This window comes from Oncorhynchus mykiss, chromosome 7 (genome assembly GCF_013265735.2).
Source record: "Oncorhynchus mykiss isolate Arlee chromosome 7, USDA_OmykA_1.1, whole genome shotgun sequence".
Lineage (NCBI taxonomy): Eukaryota > Metazoa > Chordata > Actinopteri > Salmoniformes > Salmonidae > Oncorhynchus > Oncorhynchus mykiss.
The window spans coordinates 12,917,844-12,933,605 of NC_048571.1; the positions used below are offsets into that span (position 1 = coordinate 12,917,844).

Consider the following 15,762-nt stretch of genomic DNA (forward strand, 5'->3'; position numbering starts at 1 on the left):
CAGGCAGAAACAACGAACATAATTGCATTTTATCGATGGCAATTTGAATGCACAGAGATACTGTGGAAAGATCCTGAGGCCCGTCATCGTGCCATTCATCCGCTGCCATCACCTCATGTTTCAGCATGTACACAATTCCTGGAAGCTGAAAAGGTTCCAGTTCTCCCATGACCTGCATACTCACCAGACATGTCACTCTTTGAGCATATTTGGGATGCTCTGAATTGACGTGTACGACAGCATGTTCCAGTTCCCACCAATACACAGCAACTTCGCAGTCTCCGAAGAAGAGTGGGACAAAATTCCACAGGGCACAATCAAATCAACAGCCCGATCAACTCTATGAAACTATGTGTTGCACTTCATGAGGTAAATGGTGGTCACAGATACTGACTGGTTTTCTGATCCACGCCCCTACCTTTAAGGTATCTGTGACCAACAGATGTATATCTGTATTCCCAGTCATGTGAAATTCATAGATTAGGGCCTAATGAATTTATTCAAACTGATTTCCTTATATGAACTGTAACTCAGTAAATTATTTGAAATAGTTGCATTCATATTTTTGTTCAGTATAGAATAGACATGCTCTTGCCTGACACGTAGAAGGGAATCATGTCAGCTCTATACAATCCATTTCTATCTGCAGCTTTCAGAACGTTGTGTTCTCCTGGATGCAGCCCAGATCGGCTTCCCGTTAACAGAACATGAAACTCTAGCTGGAGGAGAGTCAGTGCACAGTGGTTCTGCTGCCAAGACACCACACTGTGACTGACTATTCTCCTCATGAGCAAATCAGGGGAAAAATAAAAAACTAATCAGAAAATATAAACCTTTCAAGGTTTAGACTTCGATGTTAAAATTTATAACAGTCAAGTGGGAAAAAATAAGTCAAGCAGAAAAATCACGTGACAAATGAATTTAATCCAATAAAATGTCACCAGAGATACTATATGTTGAACAATTATGTTGAAATAAAAGCTCTTAAAACAGACATTTAAAAAAGGGTTCAAGACAAAAACATCTTAGGGTCTAAAATCAACAACAAGTCTGTTTTAGCCAAATCCATCTCATTATGGCAAATCCAGGAATGTTACATGTACAAGAAGTCCATTTCGCGGGCGGCAGGTAGCATACTGGTTAGCGCGTTGGACTTGTAACCGAAAGGTTGCAAGATCGAATCCCTGAGCTGACAAGGTAAAATAAAATCTGTCGTTCTGCCCCTGAACAAGGCAGTTAACCCACTGTTCCTAGGCCGTCATTGAAAATAAGAATTTGTTCTTAACTGACTTGCCTAGTTAAATAAAGGTAAAATAAATGTTTAAAAAAAATCCCAACAGTCATTGGGTTGTAGTACAGAGGGTTAGTAAAACTACAATTGCCAGCATACCTGGAGTTTGTGGACAGACAAATATGGACAGTAAGTATACGGCAGTGTAGGAATGGTACGGTCCACTAAAGGCATGTTGGCCCTAGGTTGTGTCCCAAATGGCACCCTATTTCCAATATAAGAAGCTCTACTTTATTGGGCTCTGGTCAAAAGCATTTCACTATAAAGAGAAAAGGGTGCAATTTGGGACCCAGCCTGGCAGTCTGATAGAGGCAGGGTGAGTTGCTCTCAGGACTTCCATGTGTAGGAGTAGTTGTTCAAATGGAGCTGTCTGAGGGGAGACTTCCCCAAGGTAGAGGGCTCCTGGAGCTGCTGGATGGTGCTGGAATGAAGACCACATCCATCCAGCTCTACAGCCTGCTCAGCCTGGGAGAGGGAGAGAGGCAGGGAGGAAGAGAAGGATATATACAAACAAGTACAAAGGATTTTTTATTATGATTTAACTTTGAATTGCGGAGATCAAAAGATGAGGCTTTATACCAGTCCGTTACAGTGGTGTCGTGACTTGGATAACAGTTGAGCTGTGTGTGTGTGTGTGACTGACCTGTTCCCTGGTGGTGGTGGTGTGTGTTGAGGACAGCGGTGGGTTCGTGTGTGTGTGACTGACCTGTTCCCTGGTGGTGGTGGTGTGTGTTGAGGACAGCGGTGGGTTTGTGTGTGTGTGTGTGTGTGTGTGACTGACCTGTTCCCTGGTGGTGGTATGCGTGTTAAGGACAGCGGTGGGTTTGTGTGTGTGTGTGTGTGACTGACCTGTTCCCTGGTGGTGGTGTGTGTGTTGAGGACAGCGGTGGGTTCGTGTGTGTGTGACTGACCTGTTCCCTGGTGGTGGTATGCGTGTTAAGGACAGCGGTGGGTTTGTGTGTGTGTGTGTGTGTGTGTGTGTGTGACTGACCTGTTCCCTGGTGGTGGTGTGCGTGTTGAGGACAGCGGTGGGTTCGTGTGTGTAGAGTGCGGTGCTGAAGCCTCCTCTCTGAGCAGGCCGAAGCAGGCGGGTCAGGGCGTGGAGAGAATGAGGCATTATGGGTCCCGTCACCTCTAGACTGCACACGTCCTGGTACCCAGCACGCACCTGGGTCTTCACGTTCACACTACGCGCCTGACAATTACACACAAGGCAACAAGCTTATAATTTCTGTTACACACAGCAATGTTTTTTTCTGAAACACTCCATTTCTAGTTTTTGTTATTTCCATTCATAAATTGAAAATTTAAATGTGGGAGGTAAGGCTCCTTAGACGGTTCCAGTCTGCAGCAGTGTGTCTCACCTTGAGTGAGTGTAGCGTAGCTCCTCTGAAGGCTGTAGGGGACAGTAGGGTGGGGGGCAGGCCTGCCTGTGATCCAGCCCCTGCCACCAGGCTCTTACAGTTGATGAGGAAGTTGATGAGAGTGAAGGTGTGCGTTCCTGACACACAGACTACAGACTCTGGTTTGTGGTCTAAACACACAGAGTTGCGCTCTTTGTGCAGTTTGATGGAGATGTTGTCTGGTTTCTTAATCTTATCCTGCACTCCCATCTCCGTCAGCCAGGAAAACCCACCATCGTCATCATCATCATCGTCTTCCTTGTCACTGGCTTCAGACTGTGTCTCCTCCTCCTCTCCATCTGTCTCCTGGTTGTGTGCGGTTGATCCCTGCTCCTTGCTCTTCCTCCTCTCTTCCAGCAGGGGGAGTGTGAACTCAATACCTACAACCACAGGTATTTGACAGAAAATGTTTTACTATCAAGATTAGAATATCCATATATAAATGTTTAATAACAAACTTCTACATTATATTGTTGAGTGACTTCCTGTATTTATACTAATGCTAAATGTTTATTCTATTAGATTTACTGTTTACTTCTTACTGTTGTCACATTATCGAGAGGGAACCTGCAGGTCAGCGTTTCGTTGGACTGTAAACACCATGTGTGTATCCTGTGCATATGACATAATAAACTTGAAGGACATACTGTATCTTGTAGCTCACCATCAGCCTTAATGGCCTCCCTGAGCCCCCTGGTGGTTGGGGTGAGTAGTGCAGTGATGTTGCTGTTCCCCGCCAGTCCCGAGGCTCTGAAAAGAGCAGTGAACTGGTAGGAACACACATAGAAATATGGACATAGTCTGGCCTTCAATAGACTGTACAGGGAGGACAGACTCACTGACCTGTGTGAGAGAGAGAGAGAGAAAAAAATAGAAGAGGGGGGAGGGAGAGAGAGAGGGTAGAGAGGAGTTGAATTTAAGGTAATTTAAAGCTTTTGAAATAATACAGACAACACACTCCCTTCTGATGCCCACTCACCATTCACTCATGAGGTTCTGTTGAAGTGCCATGTCCTGGGCCCAGGGGACGTTCTTGCCAGTGAAGCTTCTCTCTGCTCCTATCCGGGGGAACAGAGAGAGCCAGGACAGGGACGGGTGCTGCCAGAACTGCAGACACTGCTGGAACCCACATCGTAGCTCAGCAGATGTCCGAGGGTCCTGGAGGAACACAGAGAAGTGAGTATCAGAGTGTGAGAGACAGACTGAGGACAATATATTTGTGTTGCTAGTAAAGCTCCTCAGGTACCAGTACTCCTTTGCCTTGGGGTTGCCACTGGTGTGTCTGTGTGTAACATGTATAACAGTACCTGTATACTCTGTGGTATAGTGGTGTACTGTCCTCTACAGTGCTGGGTAAGACCCTGGGCCTCCTCTGTAGCTCTGGGCTGTACAGCCCAGGAGAAGGGGAGCAGGGAGGTGAAAAGGAGACGCGTCTTCAGGCTCCAGTCTGCAGGGTACTCCACACACGCAGGGGGTGCTATGGAGGTTACTGCACCAGCCTGGGGACTCTGACACACACAAGATAAAATGTTGACTCACAAAATACCAAAACAACCCCTAACGTTAGTCTGTAGCCATGAATAGTTGAATGGGATGGAATAAAAGCCTGCACACCAGCTACTCCACATCCTGTCTATAATGTATTATTGATTGTAACAGGCTTTTGGTAGCTCTCCAAGAATGGAGTTGGAGACATGTCCATAAGGAGTAAGAGAATAGAAAAATGAATAGAACTCACCTTCAGTATGGGTGTTCTCTCCTCCTGGAACAAATCCTCATCTTCAAACAGTGAGTCGTCTTCAGACAGAGAAGTTGGTTTCTGTTGTTAGAGAGAAATGAGCGAAAGATCAGAACAAAAACAGCGGTGTGAAATCACCATGAGGTGCGATGCTTTGACAGATAAAGCAATTTGACAACTGTACAGTAGCTGGCTAACATTGCATTAACTAACTAACGTTACCTCTGTCATATGTCAGTTGGCTAGATACTGTAGTTTGCTGGAAAATAATACAAGTCTGCTAGCGTTAGGTACAGTAGCAAGCTAGATTGTTTATCACGTTATTATTGTATTAACGTGTGCCACTATCATACCTTGCCGGGCACGTCTTTGCTTAGTTTTTCTGCCTGGAGAAGTCTTTCACTAAATGGCAGTGTTCTTGTTGGTGACTTCTCTCCCTCCACTCCTGCAGAGCCGCCCGGTTTCACAGAATCCGACAAGTCGTCATCGTCAGTGTAAATAAAGACTTTCTTCTTCGCTGGGCTGCTGAAAGTGTTCTCGATGCTAGCAAATGGGTTTCTCCGCTTCACTCCCCCTCCAGAGCGACCCTGGCCGAACAGGGGTCCTGGGGAGAATGGTCGAACAGCGGATATAGAGGCACCCTCACACGGGCTGGCAATCGCGCCTCGGCCGCCAGAACTGACACCCTCGCTCCTTGCTCTCTTCCTCCGCATTCGCAGGATTTCAGCTGGTCTTTTGAAACTAGGTGAGTAACCAGCTTGTTGTGACATTTTGTAAGGATAATGTAAAAACAAGTTTGGTCCGAAAACAACAAGAAGAAACCCGTTTAAAATTGTTGTGTGCGGCCGATACGCCTCTGTGTTGTTGTTCCTTGAATTTACTTCAACACAAAACAAATTTAGCGCGCGACGTGAGTGTAACGTCAGAGTCCCGCCAAAATGTCAGGGGAGGAGTTTCAAGTTACGCCGGCGCGCTTCGAGTCAAACAACAATTCAGATGCTTTGGCGCCATCTTCTGGTTAGAATTATAACTGCAAGACAAATTTTGCCATCGCATAAAGCCACTGATTCTCTAAATCTGCCGGGAAAACAAATCAATATAATTTATGTTTCTTCAGACATTAAAGTTATATCCTATATCCTGTTATGCTTCATTAATTATTACAAAATATATATCCATAAGATATAATGTGTATGTCATTTTCAATACATGTTTTCATTTCTTGATTTTATCATCTGCATTATGTCCGAGCAACAATCAGCGGTCCCCTCGACCCCTCTCTCCCTCTTGTCAAAGTGATTAATAGTATGTATGTTAATTCTTGTTAGCGATCATTTCTCAGCGTTTATCATTACTGTTGGTGATCAATCACGTTCATAGCTGAACCGAACTCAATGAAACTGTCCGTCAGTCATTCTAACGGTTTTCAGGGATGAGCAAATTTGTGAATCGATTATTTGGGCTGTGATTTGGGTGGAAAGACAGTACTTTTGTCGTCTCAAAAGTATCCCAAGGTTAGTAGGAGTAATTGATTGTTGTGGGCCTTGAACTTCAACACACAGACATCAACATATGTTTGTGTCTGTGTTCGGTCCTGCCATGACTAACAGCAAAGCTAACACGTTCCAGGTTATTCCTTGTGATTGAGTATGTCACGCTCATAGGCTACAAATATCAACGGGGATAAACTAGTTTAATGCGTTTCCCACGTTCCCGATGGCGGTGGGTGTTCCCCTCAACGGTTCCTCTGGCTTGTAGGCTACGCCTATTGGAAAAATGACCCTATGTCAACATGGACTATAATAAGGCGGGTGTAAGGGTTTAGTGCACCTGTAATTGTATACAGGTCTTTTTCACTGAGCTGGACATGTGCGAGCATTGTCAAACAAACCAGGGGTGTAATCATTAGTCTAAACAGTTTCAAAACGTTTAGCAAATTTATTTCCGTTGCTTACGTTTAATAAACGGTTTGCCACAGAGTCGGCTGATTGAATACACCCCTGGTGAAACTTCAAACAAAGCAACGGAAAGTATGCGTCCCTGATGATAAAGTTGGGACTATAATTTAATCACCGATCTACACTTCCTCAAAGGAAGATCAACGTGACATGGTAGCCATACGTAGATCAAGTTTGGCCTGTTTCTCATAAGACCACCACAAAGTCTGTGGGCCTCATTAGGAGACGCTATTCACAACGCTTTGTCATTGAATGTTGATTCATGATAATGTTCCCCTAACCAAGTTACGAGGAATAGACCTATTTGTCTGTGGATTCTTTGTTACATGTGAAAGTAGATGATTCCGTTGGTTTATAGGTAGGTTGCAACACATGAGTTATGGGTTTTAATCCGTTTGAAACCTGCTTGGAACACATAATAAATACCTAGATGAACTCCTTGGTTTTGGATAAAGAATATCATAGGCTATACTATAGACTGACAGTGAATAGTGGTGTATTATATTATCATAGACTGTGTTTCTGTGTCTCTTCCACCCCACTGCCCTCTTCTCCTGGAGACTGTGTGGTTTTATGGGCCTTGGCCTGAGTCCTGGAGAAGGATTACAACACAGACCTAACAGCCACGCTCTGTGTACCCACTGTCTGGACAGGTTCGCCTTTATTCAGCTATCTGTGTGTCAGTTTGTGTGTGTGTCTGTGGGTTATTTAGCCCTGAGAGAGAGAGAGAGAGAGAGAGAGAGAGAGAGAGAGAGAGAGAGAGAGAGAGAGAGAGAGAGAGAGAGAGAGAGAGAGAGAGAGAGAGAGAGAGAGAGAGAGAGAGAGAGAGAGAGAGAGAGAGAGAGAGAGAGAGAGAGAGAGAGAGAGAGAGAGAGAGAGAGAGAGAGAGAGAGAGAGAGAGAGAGAGAGAGAGAGAGAGAGAGAGAGAGAGAGAGAGAGAGAGAGAGAGAGAGAGAGAGAGAGAGAGAGAGAGAGAAGGTGGCCATGTCTGTGTATTTACAGTATATTTCAGAAGTCTTTGTGGATGTCTGTCTATGCGCCCATATCAGTGTGTATTTTAGTGAAGGTTGCGCTTGTCTTTCTGGAAACGTAGAGTGGCAGAGAGGGCAGGCCAGGGCTTGTCTGGTTGCCTGTGTAAATTCTTCCTGGGTCAGGAATAGCATAAGGCTGTGTGTGTGTGCTTAGGAGGGGGGAGAATGTTGGCACAGATTCCAGTGCCAACAAGTCCCTTTCCCTTCAGCCCAATACGAGAGAGGGAAAGGGAGAGATTGAGACAGATTGTGGGAGAGAGAGATTTAGAGAAAATACAAAAAGACTGGTTTTATTTTCTTTACAACAATATTTATATTCATAAAGTAAAACAAAATGTGAGAAAAGGCATATTTGATGTTGCTGTGACATACCTGTGTGGGAGGCAATGATGTCATCAAACATGGACAATGTCGTCATTTACATTTAAAGACTATTTACAACTATGAGGTGAATCATGTGGCAATGTAGGCCTTATCTGTTCCTTCACACACACACACACACACACACACACACACACACACACACACACACACACACACACACACACACACACACACACACACACACACACACACACACACACACACACACACACACACACACACACACACCGTACAACCAAAAAGGTATTGTAAGAGAATAAATTAAGGAATCATAAAGCAAACGACCTGTTACAGTTTGGTGTGACAGTACAATGTCCATAAGCACTGAACTTGGTACAGCATTCCCTGTAAATTCCTACCCTTAACCATTGTGAATCGACTAACAGTGCTGATTGTAGATCAGTGCAGACAATATCACGGCCATAAACCAATACAAACATGACAGAACAGACACAGATCTTGGCTGACCATAATTTACATTAACAGCACTCTCTCCATTTTGAGCGAGGGGAGAGGGGAATAAGGGAGGAGAGGGGGAGGAGGTACAAGGGAAGGTGGGATAGGAGGGGAGTGCCTGTGGCACATAAAAATCACCCATTGTATTTTTGGCCACGAGTAATTCATAATACCAACAACAATCATAACCATGGCAAACAATCCTTTTATAAAACAAAGCTGAATTATTTTCAGTTCAGTGCTGCTGCATGCTCCTCGGTGTAAAATGGCACCCTGTTTCTGTTCCTTCCTCAATTTGTTCCTTGATCATTCTAATGATCCAATAGGAACGCTCCGTGAAAGCCCCTTCTCCAGTCCAATTAGCCAGCAAGTCCGTTAATCATTTGTCAACCCCGCTGCCGTGCTCAGTATGGCCGCCATACGGCCTCGGGTACCATATTGGTAGGGGAGCTACTGTGACTTCCCTCCGCTTCCACCCCGACCCCTTCGCTCTGATTTGGCAGAGACGGGTGCAGGAGGGAGGAGCCTGTGGATGCGTTGGTGCAGGGAGGGAATATCCTCGGAGGAGACCGCTCCCCGCCTCCCCCCGCCATCATGGAGAATTGGTAGGACCCAGCGGCCGTGCTATAATACAGGTGGTAGGGAGAGGAACCGGCCTGGAACGGTCCACCTTGGCCCTGGGGGGCGTTTGTGGGGTAGGGCGGGGGGAGGTAGGTGTGGTAACGCCCAGCAGGGGTGGTTGCCATGGTCAGTCCGATGGCGCCGTTGGATACAGGGGTAGGGGTGTATGTGAAGGCCCCAGTAGGGTAGTGCATGCGCGGGTCAGGGTAGCGGCTGTCAGGGAGCGAGGTCAGGGAGGAGAACGGGCGATCCAGGGACATACGGGGGTCGCTGAAGGCTGTGAGGTCAGGGCCTGTAGGGGGAGAGGTCAGGGGTTAGAGGTTAGAGTGGAAGCAGGAAGTGAATGAGAGATACTGATGACGGTAAGAGAACACTACAGGCAGTCGGCAGTGGGTGAATGAGTGTTTGTGTGTTACCAGAGAGGCGGCTGGACAGGTCACTGAGGGAGGAGCGGCTGGGTGAGATGGGCGTGGTTGAGTGGACGGTGGGCGTGGTTATCTGACCCAGGTAGGGGTAGGACTGCTCATAGGACCACGACGGAGATGTCTGCATCTGCCTAGAGTCTGAGAGATTAGAATAGAACAGATACTTTATTCATTCATTTCATTAGAATGGAAATATATCTTCTGCCTATCCCACCACCCACAGACACACACGTTGGGAGAGGGTTACACACACACACACACACACACACACACACACACACACACACACACACACACACACACACACACACACACACACACACACACACGCCGGAGGTTGTTTCACTCCAGCATCTGCTGAACAGGTAGAAACTGAAACATTACAGATGTATATACTGGGTGTGATTGAAGAGAGATGTGAGTGAAGTAGTTTTATGTGAGTGTGTAAAACTCTCAACACCTTCACTCACTACAGCTTTACTCACTACACTTTCACTCACTACACCTTCACTCACTACACCTTCACTCATTACACCTTTACCCACTACATCACTCACTACACCTTCACTCACTACACCATCACTCATTACACCTTTAACCACTACATCACTCACTACACCTTTACCCACTACATCACTCACTACACCTTTACCCACTACATCTTTACTCACTACACCCTCACTCACTACACCTTCACTCACTATACCTTTACCCACTACATCACTCACTATACCTTTACCCACTACATCACTCACTACACCTTTACCCACTACATCACTCACTACACCTTTACCCACTACATCACTCACTACACCTTTACCCTCTACATCTTTACTCACTACACCTTTACTCATTACACCTTTACCCACTACATCTTTACTCACTACACCTTTACTCATTACACCTTTACTCATTACACCTTTACCCACTACATCACTCACTACACCTTTACTCATTACACCTTTACCCACTACATCTTTACTCACTACACCTTTACTCATTACACCTTTACCCACTACATCACTCACTACACCTTTACCCACTACATCTTTACTCACTACACCTTCACTCACTACACCTTTACCCTCTACATCTTTACTCACTACACCTTTACTCATTACACCTTTACCCACTACATCTTTACTCACTACACCTTTACTCATTACACCTTTACCCACTACATCACTCATTACACCTTTACTCATTACACCTTTACTCATTACACCTTTACCCACTACATCACTCACTACACCTTTACTCATTACACCTTTACCCACTACATCACTCACTACACCTTTACTCATTACACCTTTACCCACTACATCACTCACTACACCTTTACTCATTACACCTTTACCCACTACATCACTCACTACACCTTTACTCATTACACCTTTACCCACTACACCTTTACTCAGTACACATTTACTCATTACACCTTTACTCATTACACCTTTACTCATTACACCTTTACTCACTACACCTTTACTCATTACACCTTTACCCACTACACCTTCACTCACTACACCTTCACTCATTACACCTTTACCCACTACATCACTCACTACACCTTTACCCACTACATCTTTACTCACTACACCCTCACTCACTACACCTTCACTCACTATACCTTTACCCACTACATCACTCACTACACCTTTACCCACTACATCACTCACTACACCTTTACCCACTACATCTTTACTCATTACACCCTCACTCACTACACCCTCACTCACTATACCTTTACCCACTACATCACTCACTACACCTTTACCCACTACATCACTCACTACACCTTTACCCGCTACATCTTTACTCACTACACCTTTACTCATTACACCTTTACCCACTACATCTTTACTCACTACACCTTTACTCATTACACCTTTACCCACTACATCACTCACTACACCTTTACCCACTACATCTTTACTCACTACACCTTCACTCACTACACCTTTACCCACTACATCTTTACTCACTACACCTGTACTCATTACACCTTTACCCACTACATCACTCACTACACCTTTACTCATTAGACCTTTACTCATTACACCTTTACCCACTACATCACTCACTACACCTTTACTCATTACACCTTTACCCACTACATCACTCACTACACCTTTACTCATTACACCTTTACCCACTACATCACTCACTACACCTTTACTCATTACACCTTTACCGACTACATCACTCACTACACCTTTACTCATTACACCTTTACCCACTACATCACTCACTACACCTTTACTCATTACACCTTTACCCACTACATCACTCACTACACCTTTACTCATTACACCTTTACCCACTACACCTTTACTCACTACACCTTTACTCATTACACCTTTACTCATTACACCTTTACTCACTATACCTTTACTCATTACACCTTTACCCACTACATCACTCACTACACCTTTACTCACTACACCTTCACTCATTACACCTTTACTCATTACACCTTTACCCACTACATCACTCACTACACCTTTACTCATTACACCTTTACTCATTACACCTTTACTCATTACACCTTTACCCACTACATCACTCACTACACCTTTACTCATTACACCTTTACCCACTACATCACTCACTACACCTTTACTCATTACACCTTTACTCACTACACCTTTACTCATTACACCTTTACCCACTACATCACTCACTACACCTTCACTCACTACACCTTCACTCATTACACCTTTACCCACTACATCACTCACTACACCTTTACTCATTACACCTTTACTCATTACACCTTCACTCATTACACCTTTACTCATTACACCTTTACTCATTACACCTTCACTCATTACACCTTTACTCACTACACCTTTACTCACTACACCTTTACTCACTACACCTTTACTCATTACACCTTTACTCATTACACCTTTACTCACTACACCTTTACTCATTACACCGTTACTCATTACACCTTTACCCACTACATCACTCACTACACCTTTACTCATTACACCTTTACTCATTACACCTTTACTCATTACACCTTCACTCATTACACCTTTACTCATTACACCTTTACTCATTACACCTTCACTCCTTACACCTTTACTCACTACACCTTTACTCTCTACACCTTTACTCATTACACCTTCACTCATTACACCTTTACTCACTACACCTTTACTCACTACACCTTTACTCACTACACCTTTACTCACTACACCTTTACTCATTACACCTTTACTCACTACACCTTTACTCACTACACCTTTACTCATTACACCTTTACTCACTACACCTTTACTCACTACATCACTCACTACACCTTCACGCACTACACCTTCACTCATGACACCACTCACTACACCATCATTTACTAAATAGTAAAAGATCCAGGACATGATGATGGACAGAAAGATAAAGAGAGAGATGGAGTGAGTGGGAAGAGTGGAGGAGAGAGGAAGGGAGAGGAAGAGGGAATAAAGCAGAGAAAGATGGAGAGAGAGATGGTCAGATGGAGACAGAGAGGAGAGGAAGTGATTAGCCTAGTGAGGGGGCGTAGGAAGGGTGGGGGGGGGTTGTGTGTGTGTGTGTACTCTTAGGCAGCCGGTTCTTTTCCCTGTGGTCCAATAAATGCCAGTGATCGCCCTCAGACTTGCAGACAAGAGTGTGTACGTGTATGTGTGTGTGTGTGTGTGTGTGTTACTCTGCAGACAGAGAGGGGAAGCAAATTGCACACAGCAGCCAAGACGTCAATGGCCTTTTTAAGTGCAGCCAGCTCCCCCAAGAACAAAACACTGAGGCCTAGGCCCAGTGCCAAGACCCCCTCCTTTCTTGGCTCCCCTCCCCAGGCTTCGGAGCTCTGATCTGGGGCAGGAGTCACACATGGCTGGGTGGGTGGCTGGAGGCGGGTCTGTGTATCCGGGGCTGCTGCTGCTGCGGTTCATTCATTTTTACTGCATTCCCACACACATGTAGACATATGCATAGTCACTCGCCTACACGCATACGGTAAGCTTTACACACACACACACGCACGCACACACAGAGACTGAAAAATGTATCATGATTTTACTCTCTCTCTTGCTCTCTATCCCCATCTCTTGTTCTAACATAACAGGTATCTGCCAACAGACTCATCATTTGGACAAATCCCGATTTTGCAGGTGCTCACATCTTTCCAATGTCATTTCGGAATGGGAGGGGACATTTGGCTGATAGGCCCGAAGGTGACTGAGAGTTTACGTCTTGGGGGCGGAGACTTCTCTAGTCTCGTTAGTTCATTTTCTAACACGTATCCCCCATAACTTAATTAGAGCATCTGACGCAAGTGTTTTATTTCTGGGTGTCCAAGATTACATTTGGACAGATGGGACGAATGGAATCGGTCAGGTGGCCTCAGCTGGCACACACTGGATGGAGAGAACACACTCCTACACACATACCCACCCACCCACTCACTGACACACACAAAGCCCATAGCCTCAGGACAGACCCCACACTGACTGCATGCCAACCCACTCTGGTTGGCACGCCACATACTGACAACCAGACTGGACACACACACACACACACACACACACACACACACACACACACACACACACACACACACACACACACACACACACACACACACACACACACACAGAGCTGCCTCTGACACACACATACACCCAGCCCATGGCCCCAGCTGCCTCAGATTTTCACAGATATGAAAAGAGAAGTAGGAGGGAAAGAGAGAGAGAAAGAGAGAGGGAGGGAAAGAGAGAGGTCTTGAATGACTTAATAACGGTTTCCGCTGGCAGTGCTCCTGTTGCTATTTTTGTGGCCTTAGGATCAGAGAGACACACACAGGAAGGACTGGGGCCTGCCCCTCTCTTTCTGACTCCTCTCCTTCTATCCATCCATCCTTATCCCCGTTTCTCTCTCGCGTCTCATGTATCTTTTGGGGTATTTCAATTCTCTCTTTGTCTTTCCATCTCTCTTTACCTCCCTCCTCTTTCTCCATCTCTCCATACACCCATCTCTGATTCCATCTCCATCTCATGTGATTTGTTGACATCACTTTTGGAGACATAGCTAATTCCTGTCAATGTCAATATTTTGCTGGTCTCTTACGTGTAATGTGAAACACTCCCTTATATACTGTAGTGTATTGCACAGGAGGCTGGTTGCACCTTAATTGGGGAGAACGGGCTTGTGGTAATGGCTGGAGTGGAATGGTATCAAATACACCAAACACATGGTTTCCATGGTTTCCATGTGGTTGATGTCATTCCATTCGCTCCGTTCCAGCCATTATTATGAGCCGTCCTCCCCTCAGCAGCCTCCACTGGAGTATTGCGTGTTTAGATTTTAAATGAGGGTTTTTTCACACACTTCTACTTCCTGTCAGCTGACTCTCACTTCCTCCTCTCCTCCCTGGCCTGCTTCCTCACGACAACTGTCTACATATACTGGCCAACACACACACACACACACACACACACACACACACACACACACACACACACACACACACACACACAGAGAGAGACACACACAACACTTCTGGAGAAGAGGAACAGAAACTGCGGGCGTGTGTGTCAGAGGCTCTAGTGCCACACGTTAACCGCAATAGGATTGGCTAAAACCACACAAAAAAATGAAGTACTGGTCTTTCCAAACCCAGAGTTAAAGAAAACACGGCTTAGATAAATATACACAGAAAAATGTGTGAAAAACAAATTGATTGGGCCTCTTTCTCTCCTGCTCTCTTACACATTGTTTGAGTGTTGTTTGCTACGTATGTGGAGGCATAATGCCAGTGATTTCACTGTGTGATGACAGTTAGCATGTAGCCTATGCACCGTGGGTGTATGTGGTACCGTGAGAGAAGACTCACCTGGTATCTGTGTGTGGTGTGTGGGGTTGCTGAACTGGGCCGGGTTCAGGGCGGGCCGGGGATTGGGAGTGGGGGCGTGGTGGTGATGATGGTGAGGGGGCGTGACCCTCATGGAGCTCCGCCTTAGCTGCTCCAGCTCACTGAGACGCTCGGAGAAGGCCAATGCTCCCGTCTTCACATCCTCCAGCTTCTGTCTGTGGCCTACAAACACGCAGGCAGAAACGCATACACTCTCCATCAATCATTCATTCAATCAATCAATCAATCAATCTCTCAATCTGTCTGTCTGCCTGTCTGCCTGTTCTTTAGTTTGAGGTGTCAGTTCTAATTACAATATGAGATTTTTCCCTATTTGGTTTCATGTTGAGTGATATGGGGGGCCAGACTGAAAGGACATAATGATGAAGGGAGTCCTCAACAGACCACAACAAAACAGCATGAGATAGAGAGAGAGAGGGGAAGAGAGAGAGAGAGGAAGAGAGAGAGAGAGAGAGGGGAAGAGAGAGAGAGAGAGAGGGGAAGAGAGAGAGAGAGAGAGAGGGGAAGAGAGAGAGAGAGAGAGAGAGAGGGGGGGGGGAGAGAG

General features: G+C 45.5%; 3 protein-coding genes across 9 annotated transcripts in view; all 3 read right to left on the reverse strand.

The window, feature by feature from the left end:
- Positions 1–904: 904 nt before the first annotated feature.
- Positions 905–5,336, reverse strand: LOC118965249 (protein downstream neighbor of son homolog). The gene is made up of 8 exons (XM_036982616.1): positions 4,786–5,336; positions 4,433–4,513; positions 4,002–4,202; positions 3,674–3,852; positions 3,359–3,537; positions 2,656–3,074; positions 2,283–2,486; positions 905–1,756 (listed from the first exon to the last, which is right to left on the reverse strand). The coding sequence occupies exons 1-8, from the start codon at positions 5,200–5,202 to the stop codon at positions 1,619–1,621; spliced, it is 1,818 nt and encodes a 605-aa protein (XP_036838511.1). The 5' UTR covers positions 5,203–5,336; the 3' UTR covers positions 905–1,618.
- A 2,348-nt stretch (positions 5,337–7,684) lies between these two features.
- LOC110527326 (runt-related transcription factor 1) overlaps positions 7,685–15,762 on the reverse strand; it is a 47,341-nt gene continuing 39,263 nt past the window's right edge. For 3 of the 5 annotated variants that reach the window (XM_036982620.1, XM_036982619.1, XM_036982621.1), the window contains 3 exons: positions 15,180–15,380; positions 9,299–9,445; positions 7,685–9,174 (listed from right to left, as the gene is read on the reverse strand). In XM_036982620.1, the coding sequence (XP_036838515.1) occupies positions 8,666–9,174; positions 9,299–9,445; positions 15,180–15,380 (857 nt within the window). In that variant the 3' untranslated portion in view covers positions 7,685–8,665. The remainder of the gene's footprint in view (positions 9,175–9,298; positions 9,446–15,179; positions 15,381–15,762) is intronic. The other 2 variants (XM_036982622.1, XM_021608524.2) reach the window with 1 other exon arrangement.
- On the reverse strand, positions 9,454–15,173 carry LOC118965250. Of its 3 annotated transcripts, XM_036982618.1 has the most exons (5): positions 11,355–15,173; positions 10,701–11,222; positions 10,476–10,658; positions 10,122–10,211; positions 9,454–9,827 (listed from the first exon to the last, which is right to left on the reverse strand). In XM_036982618.1, exons 1-5 carry the CDS (start codon positions 12,691–12,693, stop codon positions 9,688–9,690), a joined length of 2,274 nt encoding a protein of 757 aa, XP_036838513.1. In that variant the 5' UTR covers positions 12,694–15,173; the 3' UTR covers positions 9,454–9,687. The 3 variants fall into 3 exon arrangements, 2 of the variants coding, with proteins under 2 accessions (XP_036838513.1, XP_036838512.1); XM_036982617.1 differs by having other exon boundaries at positions 10,122–10,658; XR_005052509.1 differs by lacking the exon at positions 9,454–9,827 and having other exon boundaries at positions 9,848–10,700; positions 11,079–11,222.